The following is a 24,324-nucleotide window of genomic DNA, read 5'->3' on the forward strand; positions in this document are numbered from 1 at the left end:
CATTCTTACATTGAAAATTTAGCTTTAAGTATATCATAACACTCAGGACAGGAGTGTTTTATTTTAAGGATCTGCTAATGTAGGACAACACAAAAAATCCTGATAAATGTGATGGGCTGATTACAAAAGAAACAAGTAACAAACAATACAAATATTTTGTCATTCATACTTTAGCATTTTAACCTCTTTTAAGTACATGATATGACTTCTACGTTAAAAGATGACAAACAGGAAAATCAGATCAATGATCACCATCAATTTAGTTTATGAAATGTCACAGTAGTATCCAGCAGGAATGAAATAATGGCTTTTTCCTCTAATTGTCTCAAATGTGGCGCACAACAGAGGATGTTTTATTAATTGTACAGAACTATGTTTGATTCAAGAGATCATCCTGTATATATGAACAGAAGAAGCATCAATGTGGTGTTTTGCTTAAAAAAAAGAATATTGGGAGAGATGTACTTTGTGCAGTACAAATAGGAGCTTTATATCTGACTAATGAATACTCTTGAATTATTAAACAGGTTGCACAGTTGTTCCAGACCTTACTTCACATTTATTGCCAGTTGTGTTAAATTCAGTTTTTAATGCACTGTAACACTAACTAAAACAGTGTAATGAAGCCTTAATTTAAACAAAGCTAGATAGTAATTGAACTAGATAGTGCTTTGTTCATAAGGGTAAATGGAGAGCATGTACCTGAGTGCTATTGCTTAGAGGACTCTCATGTAAGCTTCATATGGAGCATCTTTATTTGTATATTTTAACAGAAATGAGATCTAAAGCCATTAGTTTTCCTTCAAGGTTCACATAGGCATGGTTAAATGTATGAAAAAAAAATAAGAAAAAAAAACTCTTCGCAGTCTTAAGGTGGTTGTTTTGTTGTCTTCCCCCCCCGCCCCGCCCTCCATAACCTTCCCTGTCTAGAGGGACTGTTATCACAAGCTGAGACTTTGCCTGGTGGACCAACAATAACTGCCTGGGTTACTACAAGAGGAAACCGGGAAAATTGCTATTGCCAAATGTATGGATTTACTGTACAAAATACTGAAGTACACACATGGCAGGATATATTTTAGTAGAGTAGATAAAAAGATGGAATGTTTCTGACAAGATACAACACAAAGAGGTGTGTGTTTGTGTGTCAGATTTAAAATTCTTGGTACTGCTATGGTTTAGTTATATTTACATCAGTTTTGAATGATAAGAAGCTGTCAGAGCTGATGAGCTAGGAAACCAGCAGAAAATTCTCAATCTCAGAATTGTTGGTGCACCGGAAAAGAGAGAATCTGATGACCTGGGAATAATTTGTGTGGAATGGCTGATGTCTGCTTCATAACTAAATGGTGCCTTTCACTACAGCAACTAGATTGCCTCATAGCAAGAATCAATTTCCCCCTTCCTCCCCAATCCAGTCTCAAACTGGTTTGGTAGTTCTGAGACTTTAAAACTACACAACTAGGCGTCTTTCTTTCTCCACCTGCTGATGTAAGACATGGACAGGCAAATGATATTTTAATAAAGGTGTGGTCCACCAATAAACAATTTCTCCAGTTTCTACATTACATAGTACTAAAGATTTGGTGAGTTTTGTTATCATTATAAGTGTAGTTCTACTCATATATATCATCACAATTTTCATTTCAGTGACACTCATCTCATTTCCTTTCTTTATAGGTAAAGAATTTTATATTATAGATTTAACTAACAAACAAAATAAAACAACTCTAACTGCTCTAACAACAACTTCATAACTGCCCATCATGAAATTTGTCAGATTATGGATTGGCAGGACAGTCTTAGATGCACTTTATTAAATTATTACTGAAGGTAAAGATAGGAGCTTTTTTTGTTGTCTCAGAACACAAATCATTTCTAGCTGTTGTCTGAACCCAGTCTACTCTTTCAACATCCATTATAAAATCTGGACACCAGAGGTGAACTTATTTCCACTGTACAAATATGCAAAGATAAGATCACTGCCCCCAAACATTTTATAATCTAAAATGTGAACCTGTACGGATCAGAATTTAAGAAACTCTGAGTGCACACTTTTTTGCTGTGAAAACTCAGAACTGCATCCTGATATTTTAAAAATTGCATTTAAAGCTAAGCTTGTGTCCTGGAAGCAAAGAAATCACAATGAATGTGGCAAACGAGACAAAACACGAGAGATCCCCCACAAATACAGGACATGGGTAAAATATAATTAATCAGATACATATTTAAACAATAAATATTTAAGAATATATAATTCTTAAATATATAACATATAAATATTAAGAAAATATAATTATAATATATATAATTCCTAATATTCCAGTGCAATGTAAAATTATAACATACACAGAGCTTGCTGAGCATCTGTGCTCAATTCATATTGTGTTTATATATAAAAAAAAAAAAAAAAGGTTTCCCTGGCAACACACACCATACGAATGATCTGAGAATAGCTGTTCTTCCACACTTAAGATTTCTTACCTTTCAGTGGTTCACACATCAGTTTTCATTTACATCCAGGTATGTATTGCCCAATTCTGAAAGGTGCTGAATTTCCACAACTTTCGTTAAAATCAACAAGCATTGAAAATACTCAGCACTTTGCAAGATTGGCACCCTCTGCTCTTTATTTCTAACTTGTAAAGGGAACTGAAGCATAGCAAATGTTGACAGTCTCTGCCCTCTTTCTCTGATGAAAACACTCCAATATTGCCACTGTCTGTTACTACTGTTTAGATCATTGTATTGCAATAGAAAATGTAACAGTAATATAGTGTAGCTGAGATTTTTGTGCGAGATAATGTCATGGGAAAAATGACCTGTGAAGCAAAGTGGTATACTGCATCAACATAATTTATTAATTAATATTATTAAAAATACTTTGCTCCTGTATAGCATCTTTGATGAAAAGATGGGTATTTGCAAACACTAATTAAGCTTTACATTGTCCTTGAAAGGTAGGTAATTGATACTTACTTTTAACATGGGTAAACTGAGGCACAGAGAAGTTGGATTATTTGCTCAAGTTTATAGAGGAGGTCAACAACAAAACTTGGAATAGACCATAACAGTTTTGATTGTAGGACCCAAATGTACGTAGTCAAAAGGCATGGGATCCACAAAGGTACATACTCTCACTCTCTCTTTCTCTCTCTGGCCTAATGTCTGTTCCACTCTGGATAAATATTTAAATACAAACACCACAGTTATGAATTGACCAGTTTACCACACACCTCATTTGGAACCGGAAGTACAAAACTAAGGCAGCAGCAGAGGCAGAAGAAACAAAGCTAATACAGTACAGTCCTGTGTTAAATGTAAACTACTAACAAAAATAAAGGGAAAGCAGCATTTTTCTTCTGCATAGTAAAGTTTCAAAGCTGTAAACTTTTGAAAGAATTATAAGGTTCAGAGTTACGAACATTTCAGAGTTATGAGCAACCTCCATTCCCAAAATGTTTGTAACTGAGGTTCTACTGTAGCTGTTGTGCCACAGAGAGAGAGAAAGAAAGAATGACTCTGCAGTCCAATGGTTAGGGCACCCACCAGGGAGGTGGGAAAACCCGGGTCCAGTCTCTCTGTTCCAATCACTCATTCGTTAGCTATGCATTGTGGAGCAGCTGCAAGAGTAAAGATTGAAGAGCCTCCCCACCTTCCCCATCAGAATATCTCGTAGCTCAGTGGTTAGAGCACCTCTCCTGAGAGGTGGGAAACCCCTGTTCAAATCCTTTCTCTCGCTCTGGGAGGGCAGCCCTTCCCTTCCCCCAATTCATTTCCAAAATGTCTGGGTAGTCCTAGCCAAACACTTGAATGTGGGAATCAGGGTCCAGTTCCTTAAAGGAAAGTTAGGTGCCTAAATTCCTTGGAGGATATAGGCCTAGGTGTTGGTGAGTAATGAAAGGGAGCAGGAGGGAGCCTCAGTCACGCCAACAGAAAACTATAACAAGGAGAAAAGAATCTTTAATAAATTAACTAGATCCCACATAGTTATGGACAGATCCATGAAGGGACTTAGGCATTGCAGTATCTAGAAAATCACAAGAACAACAGTACGATTCACAAAAGCTGAGTTAGATTCCTAGGCTCTCTGCACAATGAATAGGAGGGATAGGCACCTTAAATGCAATCCACAAAAGCCAGTATGCTAGGCAGGGAGCTGCCTAAGCTAGCCAATGGGAGATGTTGATGACGGGTATCTCCTAAACCCTGCCCCTCCTATGGAACTAGGCTCCTAAGTCCAGGCTGCAGGAAGGTGCCCACCTCTGCAAGCGATCCGCAAACAGGACCCCATCTCCTAGAGTCAGGTGGCTTAGGTGCCTAAGGCACATCTTGTGAGAATGAGTTAGGTGCCTGTCTCACTCCACACAAACAAGCCACAGGAGGAGGAAGTGCTGGTGGGGCTCACCTTGTAACTTTTAGCGCAGTAGTTAGAACTCTCTCTTGAGAGGTGGGGAGAAGGCTGTTCAAATCATTTCTTCCCCTTTGGCAGAGAGGGGGGGATTGAGCCTGGGTCTCCCACATCCCAGGAGGGTGTACTAACCACTGGGCTAAACTTTATAAGGTGACCCCCACTTCTTCCAGCCAGATTTTGAATAGGATCTGATCTGGTAGGCAGTCTCTGAGTGTGCCTACTCAATCAGGCCCCATTGAAGAGGCAGCTGAATGTTTAGCTTCCCCCCGTTCGTGAATCACTCTGGAGCTTAGGTAGGAGATAGGTGGAGCAAAGTTGGGACTCAGAGGCCTAAGTCTCAGATTTAGGCACCTAAGTACCCTTGTGGATCTGAGTCTTAGTATTTTCTGGTGATGCAGACTGCGTTAACAAGCTGAGGTATGTGTTTTGGTTAGCTGTCTGTTTTTGGTGCTAGCCCATGTTCCCTAATGTAAGAAATGACAGATAAATAAATTAGCTTTATTTTTTATGATTCCCATCTATATTCCAGGCCACACTCCATCACTACTGTATCTGACACAGGTTGTCTATCAAGGGATCTTCAAACACCTGGTAGTGATTCAGACAATATGAGCTAAATGCTCCCGATATAGTTCTATTGATCAGGGACACACTTTCTTCACATCTATAGGACCAAGTTTATCTTCGTTTCTGTACATCCCACTTCAAATGTGATAAAGGCATCTAATTGGAAAATTATTTGCAAGTAAATAAGGCCAAGACTGTTTTTGTACATGAGACAAAGGTATTCTTGCAACAAAAGAGAATTTATGGTATATAAGCCTTTCTTACACATGACTTCCAATCTGCTGACAGCATTCGCATGAGACATTAGAGACAGATAACTGTATTTGCTTCTGTTTATATAATCTGAGATACTGCATAGAGGGGACTCAGAATAGCAGCCCTGTTAGTCTGTATCCGCAAAAAGATCAGGAGTACTTGTGGCACCTTAGAGACTAACAAATTTATTTGAGCATAAACTTTCATGGGCTTATTGCATCCGATGAAGTGGGCTGTAGCCCACGAAAGCTTATGCTCAAATAAATTTGTTAGTCTCTAAGGTGCCACAAGTACTCCTGTTGCTTTTGTATAGAGAGGAAAAATTCACAAGAAACTAGCATTCCCTTGAGTTCTGTCTGTGTGTGTATTCATGCAAAGTGGAAAACTGCTGCTTGCAAATAACCGGTCATATGTTAAAAATGTACTTCCATCTCAGACTCACATGATGCACTTGTTTCATAAAAAGAAAAGGAGTACTTGTGGCACCTTAGAGACTAACCAATTTATTTGAGCATGAGCTTTCGTGAGCTACAGCTCACTTCATCAGATGCATACCGTGGAAACTGCAGCAGACTTTATATATACACAGAGAATATGAAACAATACCTCCTCCCACCCCACTGTCCTGCTGGGGTGGGAGGAGGTATTGTTTCATATTCTCTGTGTATATATAAAGTCTGCTGCAGTTTCCACGGTATGCATCTGATGAAGTGAGCTGTAGCTCACGAAAGCTCATGCTCAGATAAATTGGTTAGTCTCTAAGGTGCCACAAGTACTCCTTTTCTTTTTGCGAATACAGACTAACACGGCTGTTACTCTGAAACTTGTTTCATAAAAGTTTCTTGGGTTTTCCAGACCTTTGTTTGATAGCACTTAGTAGTTTTTGCAAAAAAAAGGCACATATTTCAGATGAGCTGGTTTTCTGCAGTGATTGCAAAGAATGGTTAGATAGGTTAATATTTGTAGGTCAATGGTATTGTGCAGAATTACGCAGGTTATCCTCTCATAACTTTTTTTAGAATTAGGGAGTTTGGTCCCAGAGTTACTGATTTTGAGGAGGATATTTTTAAGTAATTGCAGACACATTTTGACAATCTTTTTTATAGTGATGCAAGTTAGCATGTCTATTTTAATGAAGTGGCAGCACATTACCTTGAGGTGTAGAAGATCTGATTTCAAGAATAGATTTGAGTCTTACACTTTTTTTTGTACGTGTCTACTAATTGTTGCATTTATACACCCACTGGTAGTCAATACATAAGTAGTACACGTTTCTCTCTTTGAAGTTTACCCATCTCATGATATGAGTATCACGCTCTTAATGTCAATGGAATTATCAATCAGAAATAAAGACTGGTGGAGTCTCCTCCTTTATTTCCTTTTTCCTCTTCTTGAGCAATTGAAAACATTCCCTTAAAGGAATATACAAAATTCCAATTAAGGATTCTAATACCATCTTATTAAAACTAATCTGTTAATTAGTGAGACCTGCTCATGGGGTCATGAAATTGTTCAGTGTAAAAATTCTTTTGAGAGGCTTAGCCAATTGGAAGAGTATGCCCGTCTTCGGTTGAACATCCTTTTGCATACGATACATGGAGAAACACTGAAGGCAGTTATATGGCTAAAACACACTGCATCGCTCTGAAAGCATACCCTGTTATGTATGACACAAGCACAGCAACACTGGAGACTCAGGTGAACAGTCTATTTGCGGAAGCAAGCTTTGCAAACCTATAAGAAAAGTTAGATACTAATTCATAAAAAAGGAAGCTTGAAAATCGTGGTGTCAAATTTACCAAATGTGTAGGTTTGTCATTCAGTACTATAGATTTCCCAGAAACCTCCAGAATAATTCTGACCACACACTTCTTCTAATACTTACTTTAATTTTGTTTTTATTCTCAGTTTATAACATTTCAGCCATGCATTTTTCTTTACTTATTTATATTTGCACATAATTTTTAGCAAAAATGTCATATCTCGGTAAGGGAACTTAATATTAAGAACTTTTTCACAGCTCTCGGGGCGGAAGGGCCAGATCATGGCCTTTCATGTGTGCCAGAGCAAGGGGAACTAGAGTGTATAAGTAGGGCCCTACCAAATTCACGGCTGTGAAAAATGCATCGGGGACCGTGAAATCTGGTCTCCCCCATAGAATATGGTCTTTTGTATACTTTTACCCTGACCAGCATTTCTCAAACTGGAGTCCCGACCCAAAAGGGGGCTGTGGGGGGGGGATGGCGGGGGAGAGAATCATGGTATTGTCACCCTTATTTTGGAGCTGGGCAGCCAGAGAACGGCGGCTGCTGGTTGAGGGCCCAGCTCTGAAGGCAACAGTGCAGAAGTAAGGATGGCAGTACCATATCATGCCATCCTTACTGCTGTTGGCACCAGTGCTGCCTTCAGAGCTGGACTCCCAGCCAGCAGCTGCTGCTCTCCGGCCACCCAACTTTGCAGGCAGCACCGCTACCAGCAGCAGCACAGAAGTAAAGGTGGCAATACTGCAACCCCCCTACAATTACCTTGTGACTTCCCCGGCCACCCACAACTCCTTTTCGGGTCAGGACCCCTGCAGCTACAACACTGTGAAATTTCAGATTTAAATAGCTGAAATAACTAAATTTACGGTTTTTAAAATCCTATGACCAAGAAATTGACCAAAATGGACCATGAATTTGGTAGGGCCCTACGTCTAACATACCCTTTATGCCAACGATCCCTACCATTGCTCTGAAATCAGGAAGGGAAGCTAGCTCTGCACAGACCCTATTTCCCACCTCCCAATGCAGCTCCCTTCCACACTTGCAGAATGAAACATTTTGTTTTCTTGTTCTGAAATGACTTCAATTTTGTGAATATGAAATGTTTTGAACCAAAATGATTTTTTTCCCCTGAATACTCCTTTGAAGAGAATTTCTAAATTTGGGGAGTGAGTTTGTTTTGAATTAAGCCACATTTTGAAATCTTAAAATCCTTTGTAAAAAGGAACTTCCATCTTCTGCACAGCTCTATATTTTTTTTCTCCAATATAATAGTTAGACCTTTGGTATAGTTTAGAGTTTCCTTTTTCTCTTAGAAATAATGAAAGCATTGTGTTCAGCATCTTAAGCCCTCAGTTTTATCTATGCTGTTTTCCAAACCTCTTCCTCTGTCTTGCATGACTATAACGTATAGCTTGCCTAACATCCAGTAACCACTTTTAAAATCAGTTTTCAGCTCTTGATGAAGATCAGAGGCAAACTATTTCTTGTCCAGCCACATTTTTTAGCGTTCTTTATTACATTAGTGAGTATGTCAAATAGTGTTGAAAGGTTTCCTTTACAACACTAGAAGTTCAGTGAGACCATGGGATAAAATAAAACAGCTAATGGCTTCATTTAAAAATAAAGATTGCTGCTGGATGAGATCAGCAATAGTAGTTCTAAACTTTGCCTGAAGCATCAAGAAATTGTCTTACAAGTCTGACTCTTTACTCTTGGCAGGGAACTAGTCTCCCGATGGGGCATATTGAACACAGTAGTTGCTCACCTGTTCTACTAAATATACCATGGTCTGTCCATGTTCTAGTTAAGGTTGGAAAATGAGTGCCTTGTCATTTTTATTCTTTTCACATTCTGCACTGAGACAGTTACTAAGTAGCCTGCTCAAATAACTAAAGTAATGACATTTTACAGCCACAATACTGTCTTAATTCCTGGGTGCTGTATACAATTAACTCATTAATTTTTCTTTTTATTTATTCTCAAACATTATTAACTAGTCTAGAAGTTTAAGCTGAATACTCAGTTGTATTCTCAGTAAGGAGAGGATTTTTTTAGCCTGAATACGCTCAGTTTAAAAAACAAAAATTGTATGTTCTCTTTTCAAAGAAATGATCAACTCTCATCCTTTTTGATAGGAACTGATCTTTTGCTCCTGAGAAATTAAAATGCCATTATGTGTCACTGAATGTCTGTTGCAAAACTTAGATGGGCATGAGTGTGTAGTGTGAAAGCTTCCCCAAAAGGGTCCTTTATTAATAAGAAATGTGACAGACTGTGCCACTGGCAAATGCCACATTAACTAAGACAAAATGATATTACTTTGAACTGGCAATTAGGACCAGAGAACTCTCATTGATTCATTTTCCATTGTTTTAATAGTCTACACTCTCCCAACCTGTCAGGATATTGCAACAATCAAACGGATAATTCTTTCATGATGTTCCTACCTGAAAAATGTCAGCTGAGGCTTTTTTCTGATAATATCAGACATTTATTTAAAAAAGAAACAGAACTGTAGCGTTTGTCTATCGTACTCCCCTCCAGTGTGCCCCCTTGTGCCAGGGTGTGATGTTGCAGGGACTTTTGTCTCTGGTGCCCCCGCAGGTCATCTTTCTTTGTGCACCACTCAGCCCTCTAGTTGAGAAGTTGCTAAACTAACCCCCTTCTGGGGCAACAGATGTCCCAGTACAGTCAAAAGTCCTGAAGAGAATCAACCTCTCTTCTGGGTCTGGTGTTTAACCCCTTTCCAGGGGTTCCATTGCCTCTCTCCATCTCTAGAATGAAGCTTCCTAGAATTTCCAGCCTCCAACAGCCTCTGGCACTTCAGCCTTTCATAGGATCTTGTCTGCTCCCTGTTACTTCTCTGATCAGAAGGAACTTTCCTGCCTTTTTGGGGCATCCGTGTCCACTACGTTATCACCTGATGCCTTCCAGTCCCACACCCTGTGATTCAGATGTAACTAATTAAGTAATCTATTGTTTCCCGTTAATAATTATTAATCTCTTTCTAGCCTGTGATTGTTTTTATCCCATCACACCACCTTCTCCTCCTCCTTACTGTGCTGGTCCAAATTCCTGTTCTAGTTCTTCTTTTAGTTCATGCACCCACATAACCCATAGGTCTTTTTCCTGCAGACTCTCTTGATAGTATTCCTCTGGCTGTTCTTTGTCTTGTATGACCTTTCGTATGGCCTGATCAGCAGTCACCAATCTGTGTACCCTGAGCTTTCTGCTCATCCTTTTCTGGTATCTCCCCAAGTTGAGAATCCAGTTCTGAATCCCAGTTGGGATCCAGCAGGCAAGACTCATTAAAACTGTTCTAAAATTATTCACTCAGATACTTTATCCAATGAGTTCCTATCAGGACACAACCACCATGTCATCAAGTCAATTGGCATTGTCCTTTGGGCAAGGCTCTGCTCGCAAGTGGTCTAAGATAGCCTCCTTCACACATAACAGAGTCTGTCTGTGGCTTCTGCCTTCAGACTGAACTCTCCTCCCTTTAATGGGACCAAGGTGTCCATGAAGTTACCGAATGCATCCCATCCCACACTCTGCGGCTGAGATGCATATTATTAGGTACATCTATTGCACCTGTGCTATAATTAACTTTCCCTTTCCATCCTGTGATGGGTTTCACCCCATCATGAGCACCTACAAGAGAGATACCCTCACTGTAATAGATAACATATGAAGGGTCTACTGGCTTACTGTATAGACAGCTGTGTATCGGAGAGAGTGAGGGATAGGATTTGTAATAACGTTTCTCTGTGTGGATGGCATACATAGCTGACATTTAAATGAGTTTTCAGTCTTAAACAAGAAATCTACTACACATTTCTTATAAGATACTTCAGTCTATCCTCTCAACGTTTCCTCAAGTGGAATCTCAGACACTTCAAAATCTTTCAGAATGAATGACCAGATATAACTGAAAATTGTAAGTGGAAACTACAGAAAATACATTGCCTCCATGGAGAAAGGAGTCCTACTGAATATATACTTCACCATACTATACACCATTACTAAGACTTTCAAAACCACCTTATAATTTAGAGGGAAAAATTCTACTCATATTAATGGGAGTTGTACATCTAAATCTCCAAGGCTGAGGTTTTTCAAAAGCTCCTTACTTGGACAGTGCTCACATTTACCCATAGGTAACACATCGTGATATCATAGACACCACAGTTCAATCTCTGCTGAAAAATGGAAATAGCTGTGGTATCTTACATACCACAGTTAATTCTAATTCTCACATACTGTACAATAACCTGGATGAACATAGTGTTAAACAATACGCATGTGGTAGTGTGTTTCCTGGAATAATACATCTCTGCTTTTATAGATACTGTATGCTTCCACAGATCCGGATACATAATCACATCTATCAGGCATCAATTCCATATCAATGTTTTCATAAAAAATATAGCGAACAGATATTTAATATCCAGCTTATATATAGGTTTGATGTGGGAATTTGCCTACAAAATGTTACCTGGAATTTATTTGGTGTTTCAATTTTTTTGTTTTCTATAGGGATCACTCTTCAGTAGTCTATTTTGTTAATTTTAATCTATCTTCCAATTAGTGTGTAATCTAAGCAGCCTTTGCATGTTCCCTTCTCTAGTCACCCCTCTAGTGTATAGTATGTATGTATATTTTTCCCCTTAAAAAACTTGACTTCTATAATGTAAGTAGCCTCCATTTATCAGACTTTCACTTCTGCATTTTATCTCTGTCCATAGTTGACATTAGAACTAAATTTCTGTTAAAATCTGTTCATGCCCTTCCCTGCTAATTTTGCCAAGTTGAAATAAGACTGTCTAAAATGTTCCATATAGGATCTGATGCCAGAATAGATCTTTATTCTTAAAGTACAAGGAAACTTTTACCATGTATTTTAGAGATGCTAACCTTTTTAAAAATCAGGTATTATTTTCTCAGCTTTTTGGAAAGTTCCCTTGTGTTTTTGGCTTATAGTGTCTCAAAAACAGCTTGGCCTAAAAATACCCAGCATTTTATTGTATTTGTCTGCTTGAAGACAGGTGCCTCCATGTACTTTGAAAGAGTTTGCTTATTTAATAAACTAGGGTTCCTGAGGTTAAGAAATGCCAATTTTCAGCTGTTGTAAATATATCTATATAGGTTTGGAAGTATATTTATCTATATGACACAAAGCTGTCTCTTGAGCCCATTCCAGAAAGAGGGAATGGAAAAGAAATTCTGTATGTGTGTCCAAATGTTCCCTTGGGACTTCCTTTGATATCTCTGGCATCAATGCCATCTCTCTCTCAGGGCTTGCCTGACTCAAGGAATTGTGGTCTTTCTGAGGCCCAAGGCTGAAGGTTTGTACTGTCTTTTGTAGACACAGACCTTTACAGCTAGAAGACAGATGAGTCCTTAGGAAAAGATGAAAACTTCAAACATCCTGACAAGATCTTCAGGTTTGAATCAATTTTTTTTTGCAGGGAATTTTCATCTAGATTCCATAAGAGTTACATTGCCAAATGGAAGTGGTTTCAAAAGCCTGTTTATGGTAAAGGTCTTGACCTGGTTTCCTGTCCTTTCCCATTTATCATAGAGTTCTTACTGTCTCTGGTTTGGTCAAAGTGACCCTTAGAACTTCTCCCCTCTTTTTTAGAGTCCAGCTACAAATAGGGCTTCTGAATCTAGAGAGGAGTGGAGGGATGGTTAGAAGCAGCATGGTACTTACACTTTCTGTGTTTTGAATACTGGGATTGAAGTAATTGTGTATACCTCCTGATTGCTACCTACTACAGTATAGTGATTCCATGGCTATGTGACTGCACACTTAGAGTATGGCAGCAAGGCACTTCTATGGAGGCATTACACTCCTAGAACAAGAGCTACTGTTGATAACACCTTTTGTATGGATTCAGGCACGGATGAGAAACTTGGAGTGTATGGCTGTGGTAATCTGCCATAGCTTTAACAGTGTAGTAAGATGTAGTAAGCAGATCCAGAAGACTGAGTGAGACTGATATTTCAGAAGGCCTGAGCACTGGCAGTTCCCAGTGACTCTGGTTGAAATCGTGGCTTCCTAACATCTCTGGGGAAAAGTCAGGCCCTGTGTGGTTTAAGATGATTGCTTTTGTCGGTACCTGAACAACGAGAGCATTAAAGAGCAGAAAACGTATGTGTCAATTTATGACAGCAACAACTTCTATTGGTAACATAGTAAAGGCTTTGTCTTTGTATTTGTTATGAACTGTAGTGCATCTATTATTTAACATCTACTCTTGCAATGACAATATGAATTAGTGTGTGTGGTTTGTGTATGGAGTTGTATGCTATAGAAATAACTTTTTTTTTTTTTTTTTGGTGGAGGGGCGTTGATGGTGGAAATTGAGATATAGGAGCTAAAGTAAGATTGCTTGGATGTATTAAAACTTCTTTTAAGGTATTTCCCCCACCGCCTTGCAGTTAAGTTTTATATTTTCAAGTTTAATAGGCTTTTTAAAAATATAAAACAAAGCAGAATCTTTTCTTAATATTTATGTGGAAAGAGCACTGGCTTGAATAGCTGCATTATTTCATAAGAGGCTTATATTTGTAAAAAAATTGATAGTCTCAGTATAAAACTTTTACAAGAGACACTAAAAGGAGAAGAGTCCAGAGAGAGATTTGTTTTTGCTGTGTGCACATACTAACATATGCTGTATATTTCTATATAGGTTTTTTAAAGCAAGAAGCAGACTCTAGTACTTTTACAGATTCTTGAAATGACTCATTGGCTGAAACGTTAGGACACAGAATTTTGTCAGATTATGATAGAATGTTTATATACAAAAGGGTAAATATTGTGAATATATTGTTTTGAGAGATAGGTCCTTAATAACTTCTCTAATTGAATTTGATCATTTCTTTTTCTTTTTCACTTCATAGTCAAAATGTATAGTTTTTTTTTAAATTTGAAGCTCAGGTAGTTTCACAACAGTCAGTGGACACTTCTCTGATGCAATACAGTTCTTGTTGGCAGTGTTTTCATTCACATACTTTCTCAGCAAATTTATACTTCGACTTAATTTTTAGGAAACGTTGACTGTTTTTTCATAACAGTTCCAAATATCCAGTATTATCTCAACAAAGCATGTTCTGACCTTAGATCTTTCATTCCTCTTACAATTGATTGACCAAGTTAACCTGCATACACCTAATTTTATCTGATCTGATTGCATGTGAGAACTTCAGTGATTTGTTTATATACACTGCTCCCTATTTGATTTTGTTTTGTGATGAATTTATATAATAAACACTGCCTGGTAGGATGCTACTTGAAATGAAATTTCAGGCTAAGAAATTTAAGAATGCATCTTCTTTTGTATAGACATATTTAAGGAATCACAGATGTCCTATATGCCAGATATCACAATTTGAACAGATAACTGCTAAAAATACACAAACTGTCAACTGTGTCTTACTGCCAGAAACTGTCTCTAAGTAAATTAGTCTTGCATTTTTGTTACAGTGTAAAGATCCTCAATTTTCCCGGTAGAGTGATAGCAAATCCACAAAATACAACAAATAAATTGCCATGTTAAAATATACACTTGATTGGATCTAATTTTGTGTGGAATTGTACATAATGTTGGTATCTGCTTATTAAAAATCAGCAAAAATAAAATAAGCATATTACCTGTCACCCTCAATCAAATGACTTATATAAATATCTTAGCCCTCAATATCAACATTTTAAAATAACTCATACCCTGTGCTTCCTGCATTAAGATCTCATAGCTGTAAGTAATGTTTTATTACCTGAGCTTGCAGAGAGTATTTAGTCTCTCTCTCTAGCAAATTAGCTGTGAAGGTAATATGATTTGAAATGAACCTTTTCAAAGCCAGGCCAAGTAGGTCCCTTTCCACATGGTTCAAGGTTAATTATATTTATCAAGAAGGAAGTAAAAAGGGGCAGTGAAGATGCTAACAGACTGGTGGCAACAACATAATGGGTGCGTCTCCAACATTTTACATTTCTCAAAGTTGCAGTTATTGATAAAATCAGAATGAGGGCTGTGTTTTATGATGGATTGTTTTTCATTGTTTTTATGCATAGGAAATTAGGGCAACAAATTAACATGTTTTTTGGAGCTGCTAAAAGCAGTAACAAAGGAAACAGTGACAGATCTTATTCATTAGGAACTAGATCTCAAAAATGAAAAATGTGAAGCATAAAAGATATAAAAAATACATAGCAAGGCTCATGTTCATTTTGAACACTTCTTTGTTTATAAATATTCTTTATCAGTCACATCTGTATTTTACAGTGCAAGTTCAAGGAATCTAGTAGGCAACTCTAGTTAAAAACAAAGACATTATTTAGGAATAATTTGGATAGGAGTATAGTGCAGACATCTAAAACGCCTACCTCTCAGTGGGTTCATCTGTATTGTCGTCTGTGATCATCTGCAACTCCTGTATATTTTTACTTGAATCTTCTTTGACACAATTTTCCTCTGTGCTTGCTTTGGGGATATCCTCATTTGCTCGCAGCTGTTCTATGAGGTTTTGTTGATGCCAGGTTTGAATAGATCGGTGGTGCACAGGGGTTGGACCTGGCACTGGTGCCAGTATATTGTGGTGAACTGGACTGTTGTTTTTCTTTAGCCCATTTCTGTCCCGAGAGTGGCTCTTCAACCTATTCTGAACCGGTGTCCCTCTATGCTCATATCCTTCCTGAAGGCAGCCTCCAGTGCCTGTGGAACCTTGAGAGGGGTGACTGAACCACCTCCAGCGTAGCCTTAGGATCTGTTTCACATCAAACTCTTTCTTTCCAGAAACTGACATTTTTGCAGGAAAAAAGAACAAAAGCCTATTCTTTTAGAAAGGAAATGGATTCTTTGTTATCTCTTGTGTTTCAGCGCCTCTTCTTAAGAAAAGACGACAAAGGAACAAATACCAGTAGCCCTCTTTTTTTCTGACAATATACTGCTAGCACTTCAAGCCGATGCTAAGCTGCTGTTAACTGTATAGGTGGGAATCCATACTGACAGGATGGTGAGGTCAGACCTTAAACAAGTAAATCAGCTTAGCACAGGAAAGCAGCTACCATAACACTACCCAGCTGCTAAGCTTACATACAGCACTACAGCACAGCACTCTCAGATATAACCTAGCCTCACATGATCCTGAGGGATCTTAGGCAGCAACTTAAGATGCAGAGAAGCACATACAAATAAAGTGGTAAGACCTTGTTTCCCATGAGGATTTGCATGTAGTCTGCTAATAAACAATACTGCATTTCACTACAAAATTATGAATGGTGAACTAATTATGTGGATTTTGCGAATGATTCACTCTGAAAGTATCCTGCAGCTCACATTTTCCTTAACAGGTCTACTACATTTGTTGCAGTAGACCTCACTTTACTATGTGAAATATCTATAAATAGTCTTAAGCGTTGAAGTGCTTACCTAAAAGAAAGTGAACATTCTTATTTAAAATACATTGTGCAGTAGTGTATGAAATATTGTCTTAACTAGGGATAGCATTTCTGGTGTATCATTATGACTAAGTGTGGGGACGAGAAAAGGAAGAGCTTACAAAAATTGGAGGAGAAACCCTCCCTAAATGATCATATCTGTGAAAAACACAATGCTTCCTGGCTAAGTGCCTGTGTAAACGCCCTCTTGCCCTCGTACACACTCTGTCAAAGGGTGGGATTTTTTTAAACCGTTCTTTTGATAGTGTGCATCAAAACATGTTTTGAACAAAATTAATGATATTTTAGAGATTCATTATTAGATAAGCATTAAATGTTCAGAGCTGTGTGAAGTGTATATAAATATTAGATAGTAATATACATAACTTTGACACACAGAAACTGGTAGTATTAGAAAAAGACACTCAGTTTGTCTTACTTGGAGATATATCATGTGTAGTTGTCTGTGTACCATTCTTTAAGTACCATTTTAAATAACTGCTAGTAATAGTCAAACCTCAAAAGACTGCGGTTCAGTTTGGATAGGCCCTGAGAGGTGTGGGTACTGATCCAAACTTAATGCAGCACTTCCCCCATCCCCCATTTTTTTTTTTTTTTTGCTCTCTCTCCTCCAACTTACCTATATTGTTTTCCATTTTCCTAACATTTCTCTTTTCTTGATCTCCAAAATTCCACTGTTCAACAACACTCAGGTTCTGAAATCCACTTTCCCTTTCCCATCCTTAGAGTCAGGGATAGTTCAAATCCAAGGATTATGGAGGGAGGACAAAGCAAAATGAATGAAGGATAGGACTGAAGAACAATCAGACTTTATTTATGTTTGGTCATGAGGTTTCATTCCTACTCCCAGTACCCATGCCAAATCTAGATAGTATCATGGGTTGAAGCAGTGTGAAATTAACTGGGGACAGAGGGAAGAAAAAGTTTGAGGGAAGGGGGAGAAGTGAAATAATGAAGGAGAAGCACAAGAATGATTTACGTATATGAGGGAGGGGAAAGTAGTTATTTGCAGGTGTGGTGCTTCGGGGAATCTATCTGTCAACCTGTGAATTCTGGTTGGTATTGCAGAATTGTTAAGAAATGGCTTTATCATGGAATGCCTCTCTGTCTGTATGTCTACTATTGCTGGCAAGGGTGTATTACATCCTTTCCAGATCAGGGACAATGGTATGTTGTTAAGTCTCAAAGACCACCTACTCAAATGGAAACACCTGAATTACAATGGACTGACTAGACCTGGGGACTTCCCCAAACTTGTCTGCAGGGAGCACAGAAGTGCCAAATTCCCAAACCAGACTGAGACAAAGAGGACAAAGTTGGAGTTTTAAAAGGACTCTCAGAGTGGGGACTGAGAGCCACACAGGAAGTTTTGTGCAGGAGAGGAGAAGGGGTGGACTGGCCAGGTCAGAAAAGATAAGCTGAGGAAAGAAAGTTCCTTGTTGTTCAAGTGATTACATATTTCCATTAGACTAGATGTGTGTGCCTTTTGTACTTCAGTGCTGAAGAGTTTTCTTAAGCAGTACCTCTAGGAGTGATGACACCTGTGCCTTGTTGCCCCCCTGATCCAAACTGAAGGTATAAAAGGAGAGGTCCACTCTGCCTACTCTTCAGTTCGTGCTTACCATCCCTGGTCAGTGATGGTCACTGACCAGGGATGGTCATATACTGTCAATTGTTCCTCTGTGAATGTGCAGTTAATGTTTTGCCTTGTTAGTGGTACTCGTTAGGGGGTCCTCAAACCCTCTTTTCTTTCTTTTCCTTCTTTTTTTCCTTCTTTACCTATTTCCTCCCACTGTTTATAAATTGGGTAACTCAAGGCTCTGCCTGGTATGCAGGGAGCCTGTGCCTACATCCCCTGGCTTCAAACCTTGCTCTAGAGAGGCTTGTGAGGAATGGTCTCACTCCCTGAAGTTCTTGAGTGAGGATCATGACAGGGACAGGTGTCTGATTTGCCAAGGCTTCAAGACAAGAAACAAGAAGGTGAGAGAAGAACCACTCAGATACATTGTTATAGAGGCCTCCCTTCACCTTGGCATTGTCTTGTTACCACCTCAGCCAATTACAGGGAGTTCCTCTCTGCCCAGAAGTGTTCCCCTGGCCTAACCAGAACAAAGAGCTCGGAGGAGATCCCCTTCACCGAGGCATTCTTCAAAGAGACATAATTGCTTAAAGCCCTCTCAGCCTCTAAAGCCAAAGAAAGGGACAGCTTCCATGTTGTCGAAATCTTTGGTGTGGGAATCCTCAGCTGCAGAGGCTAGCTATTTCAGTATCAAAGGTAGAGCACGCCCTTTAGCTTGGCACTCTCCAGTACTGCTCCCTACTGGCTCAATCAAGCTATTGACTTTCTGATTCCTAAGTTGATACCATCAAGGCTGGCTGTTTCCTTGGAGCCAGCACTGGAGCTGTTCCCATTGATCACAACAGGGTGACCATCCCAGAGGCCTATGCAGCAGCAAAAGATCTCCTGAGCTTCTCAGTACCCCCAGTGCTGATTAATCAGATCAACACTTTCTTCTCGGGGCTGTTGCATATGATGCATATGTTGCCTTCCATGTCAATGTCCATTATGACACCAGTCGCTTCAGGTCCAGTATCAAATTCATCTATCATGATGTCAGCTCCGATACCAACAGAAACTGCTCTGCCTCAGCATGCAGTACTGATAGCCAGGAAGTCCCTTATGTTGCCACTGGTACTGCAGTCCAGTCATAGATCTTGGTCCTGATCTCTGATGATGCCATCCAGTATCACACCTCCCTGGCCTGTGGCGTACTCATACTGCACCTCAGAGTCTGAAATGGGTTTCTCAGCCTCCAACTACAGGGAATCCAGGGCATCTTCTAGAGATGGTGACTGCTCTTGTAGGAGCCATCAAGACAAGAGCAGATAGAGAGATTGGAGGGTCTGGTCTAGACATAGCTGGCCTCAAGTACTATACCAGCTCCATCACTGGCCCTCCATTGCACTACAGAAACCAACCCCCAAGAAGGGAAGTCTTGCCATCTGATACCAATAGACAGTTGGAAGTTGGTACCAGGCACCTGCTACACTACAGAAATATATCCCCTTGGAGCAAAGTGTCCCGGTGTAATAGTGATAGGCTGCTTTACCCTTCTAGTGCAGCACCCAGGATTGGGCCTGCCTATTGTTGGTTTCAGACAGGCCTTCTATGTCTGGAGTTTTCAACCAGCCCCAGGAGGGTTCTAACCTGCCTCCTGTGGGAGCAGGTTGTCACATTTCCTAAATGTGTGGCAGTCCATCACCGCCAACAAGTGGGTGCTAAGCACAGTGGAATCAGGATATATCCTCCTATTCTCGTGCTCCCCTCCTTACTCCCCACCTTCCCACTCCCTTTTCAGGGACCCATCTCACAAATCAGTTCTGAGGGCGGGCATGTTCTTCAGGAGCCATAGAATGAGGGCCTTCTCAGTGTCTGGACAAGGGGTTCTAGTCCCTATACTTCCTAATACACAAAGCAAAAGGAGTCTTAGGCCCATTCTGGACCTTCAGAACCTAACAAATACATCAAAAAGTTATAATTCTCCATGATCTTCACTACAACTATTATCCCTTCATTAGATCCTGGAGACAGGTGTGCTGCCTTGACTTGAAGGATGTATATTTCCAAGTGCTATTCACCCTGGCCACAGAAAATGTTTAAGGTTCATAGTAGGAGGAGAAGACTTACAGTTTACAGTTCCGTGCTTTAGCCTATCATCTATACTGAAGGGTTTCAACAAATGCATGGCAGTGATGGAAGTATACCTCTATGGATGTGATGTCCAGGTATACCCCTACCTGGACAACTGGCGGCTGTGGGACTGCTCTTGTCAGTGAGAGGAGGAAAGTATCCATCAAATACTCCTCCTGTTTTGATGCATAGGCCTGGAAGTGAACAATGACAAATCAATGCTAGTACCCCTCCAGAGAACAGAATTTATCAAAGCAGTCCTTGATTTAACTGGAGTCAGGATGAGACATACTCACACCTAGTATAATTGGCATATGCATCACATCTTGAAGAACAACAGTTATAAAAATTGAGTAACCATTCTTTTCAGAATACAAGCCATACACTGCAACAGAAAGACCCTGACCCCGCCTAAAGAATGCTCTGGAGTGGTGTGGATATTCCTGTAGGGTTTCTTATTTTTGTGTGTATCTGTTTCTAATGCAATTAAGACAACAGTAATGGTTTTAGAATCCTATGAAAAGTCTGTCTCTGTTATGCTCTTCTCATGTCCTTCGAGGAGCTAAACTATGGGCCCAGAACATCCACATGGCTGGAGGTCTCAGAAAGTGTGATTAAACTATAGAGGGAAACTGAGAGGTTGCCACTGGTTCCCAGCAGTGTGCAGAAGACCACGTGATTCCAAATCTGAGAATGGGGGTACTAAATAAATGATCTATACCCCAAGAGTGTGCTTAGAGTCCCCAAAATATGGCTCTGTTCAGGCTCCAGAATCCCTGGGTGTTTAGTCAAGGTCACATTAAAAGTACTGGCAGTCCTTGGTTAAGATGAGCACTCATCCATCCCATTCTGGACTGTCTAATCTGAGCTGTGATCTGTGCCATGTATTTTGTTTATCCACATTGTAACTATAGACTTTTTTTTTCTCTTGTCAGCCATAGTGTATACTTACAGCAAATTTTACCTGGTAGTGCTGTTAGGCGTAGTCTTCCAAGCTATTTTTCTTTGCATGGTAGCAGATGTTCAGTCTTGCGAAGACATGCTGTGCAATGGGTGTCAGTTTTGTTTTGTAAGGGGAGCCACAGGAGAGTTTACTCTCTTGAGTTAGTTTCTGATCAGATTCACAGAACTCCATGGCCACCTAGCATTCTGAGACTCTTGAAAGAAGGGAGTGCATGCTGTTTGTGACCACCTTTGTTCCAGGACTGGTGTATGGGTGTAAACTTAGTGTACATTTAGAATATACTCAATCATTCCTGGTTTGGGGAATATCATGAGTAACAATATGAAAGGTACTGGCGACCCTAATTTTATTTGATTTTTATATGTTTATTTTGCATTGTTACTGTTTTTAATAGGTTTTATTTAATGTTTACTAACCCTTGTACCAGAAAAAAAACTATCCTAAACTCTGAATTTCAACCTTAATATCTGTACTGTGACATTTTCCGATTACTTTCAAAGAAGCAACAGAGAACACATGAATATATGTCTTTCAACAATCTAACTACCAGTTTAGTAGAGATATTCTTTACATATTAAGAGGTTAATAGACTAATTTATGGTGGAATGTTAAGATGGACAAGGACCATGGTATCTCACTGTATCCTCTTAATCAGGTCACTGAGCTACAGCAGCAGCTCTGTCATTTCTGCTTAGTAGCAATTCTGCTATATTTAACCCATATTTCTTCAATCTTTTCACAAAGCTTCAGCATTTCTATTAGTATTTCCTTTATGCCTGATCATAAGCCATCCGCAATAGTAGTTCAATATATTTGAAGTGATCATAGCAGATTAAAAAGTACAGTAGTTGAATGTTGCTTAAGCATGCACTGCATGTATTCTAGTTTGTGAATTACAAACTACAGATTATTTTCTGCTAACTCAAGCACATTTCCAGACAGAGGTAAAGAGTGCCATGCTGGTATTAAAAAGTTAATAGTGGACACTTTCTGAACAGTCTTTCTTACCTAAAATGCCATCTGGAGGTGTGGAGCACACCTCAGGGCATAAATGGATTATTCATCACACAAATATTGTACACTATATTTTATTTTTGTTTATAGCTTCATATCACCATTCAAAATCTCAAGTCAAATCTCAAAGCATTTTACTAGTATGGTAAAAGTGAACTGATGTTCCTGGCCTTTTAGCATGGAACATCACCTCCATTTTACAGCAGTGTGCCACACACTTGCTTCTAATTAATTAGACCTAAATTTTGATATTTGTGTTCTAAAATGAAGGGTATAGGAATTCTGACGTGAGAAGATGGGTTACAAAAATTTAAGTTGGGATTTTCAAAGGAGCCAATGGAAGTTAAGCACTGAGGGCAAGATCCAAAAAGGTATTTAGGCACCTAGTTGCCTCTTTGCATCCACTGTTTAGGCACCACTGACTATCTCAAACTCACCATTCGCCTGCTGCCTAATCTTGTAGGCACCTAGGTTTCTGCCCATAGCTATGTGCAAATCTGCCTAAGCACGGTCACTGTCCCACAGCTAAAAGTTGCTCTGAGCAGGCACTTGAAACTAGGTCTCCCACATCTCAGATGAGTGCCCTAACCACAAAATATATCAACTTTTGTTTGAATTTAAATAAGCATAACAATTTCAAATGTTTGTTTTTACCTCTTTAGGCTGGAAATCTCAAAAGAATAGGATTTCCTGTGATATGCCCACTATTTATTTCAGGCAAAACCATATGGTCTGTGTAAGAGTATTAGAAAATTTTCTAACAGGTTTATTGAGGATTTCCACCCTCATAAAAGGTTCTAGTTCCATTTGGTTCACGCATCAGGTTAAAGTTTTGAATGGTTTTAACTAGTTTCCTATTTTAGTTGAATTGGCTCATTCCTTCCTTTTGCATGTTAGAAATAATTTTAGTTCTCAGAAATAATATTCACAGTTGTACGAAATACAAATGTAGCATTCTGGAGTTCTAATTGCTCAGTTTTGTATGCATATTATAACAAAAATCAAATAGATAATCACATTTTAGAAACTTCTGTCTATCCAGAATTCTTTAAATGTGCCATTGTTCCACGCTTGCAACACCACTATGTTTACTAGTTGTTTACCATAGGATTAAAACAATTGATTTTTTTCCAATTCCATCGTGATAACTAGTGCTGGTTGGAAAAAACTTTGAAACAGTTTTTCATCAGAAAATGCAGTTTTGTCAAAATATCAATACTTTGGGAATGTTTATTGATGTTTGCTGAAATTTAATTTCACAGAAAAAAAGAGAGGGAGGAGTTCCAACAGTGTAGATAAGTAGCTTGATATTTTTTTAATCAAACATTTTGACTTTTTAGCTTTTGAAATGACTCGTTTTGAATTTTATTTTATAGTATATCATATAAATGTTAAGTAAATGTTGAAAAGAAATTATTCTGTTTTGTGGAAACAAAACATTTCAGTTGACCTGAAACCAAAAAAATCAATTTCCTTTCGTGGAGAATTTGGAAATTTTCAGATTTTGTTCTGAATCAGAACAAAAGTAAATTTTGAGACCTCGAAATCCTCCATGATAGAGAATTTCTGTGCTCGCCTAGCTCTAGTCATAACTTTGTATCAAAGGTATAAAGTGGTAGAAAGATGAGAACTTATATAGGGTATAGCTACATTGCAATTAAACACCTGTGGCTGACCATACCACCTGACTTGGGCTCAAGGGGTTCAGGCTAAGGGGCTATTTAATTGTGATATAGATGTTCAGGGTTGGGCTGGATCCCGAGTTCTGGGGCCCTCCCCCTCATGGAAGGGAATGTCTACACCACATTTAAACAGCCCCTTAGCCTGAGCCCAAACCCCCTAGCACGGGCCAGCCACAGGTTTCTAATTGCAGTGTGGACCTACCCACAGTAAGCATGAACCTCAAATTCACTGATCGTTTGAATTGAAACAAATATTGAAAAATTCAGGTGCTAATCTATATCAGTTTTTAACTCCCACCATCCAAGTCACACAAATACCTTTAGTCCAAAAATGCCCTCCTTCCCCTAACTTATTGGCATATCTTCTTGTAGAGGGACCCTTTTCCAATGTCATCTCCTAATGAGGTAACTGTGTCTCTCTCTTTTTCCAAAATCCATTTCTTAAGGTAACTGGCTGATAGGCCAACCTACTCCTCTTTTCTAACTTCTGGGGCCAGCCAAGTGA

The 24,324-nt window shown here is 39.1% G+C and overlaps 1 protein-coding gene across 2 annotated transcripts in view; it reads right to left on the reverse strand.

Moving 5' to 3' along the window:
• The window catches only part of KLHL4 (kelch like family member 4), a 75,421-nt gene extending 59,608 nt beyond the window's left edge, over positions 1-15,813 (reverse strand). For both annotated transcript variants that reach the window (XM_077826592.1, XM_077826593.1), the window contains exon 1: positions 15,395-15,813. In XM_077826592.1, the coding sequence (XP_077682718.1) occupies positions 15,395-15,813 (419 nt within the window). The remainder of the gene's footprint in view (positions 1-15,394) is intronic.
• Positions 15,814-24,324: the final 8,511 nt, after the last annotated feature.

Source organism: Eretmochelys imbricata, chromosome 9, assembly GCF_965152235.1.
Source record: "Eretmochelys imbricata isolate rEreImb1 chromosome 9, rEreImb1.hap1, whole genome shotgun sequence".
Lineage (NCBI taxonomy): Eukaryota > Metazoa > Chordata > Testudines > Cheloniidae > Eretmochelys > Eretmochelys imbricata.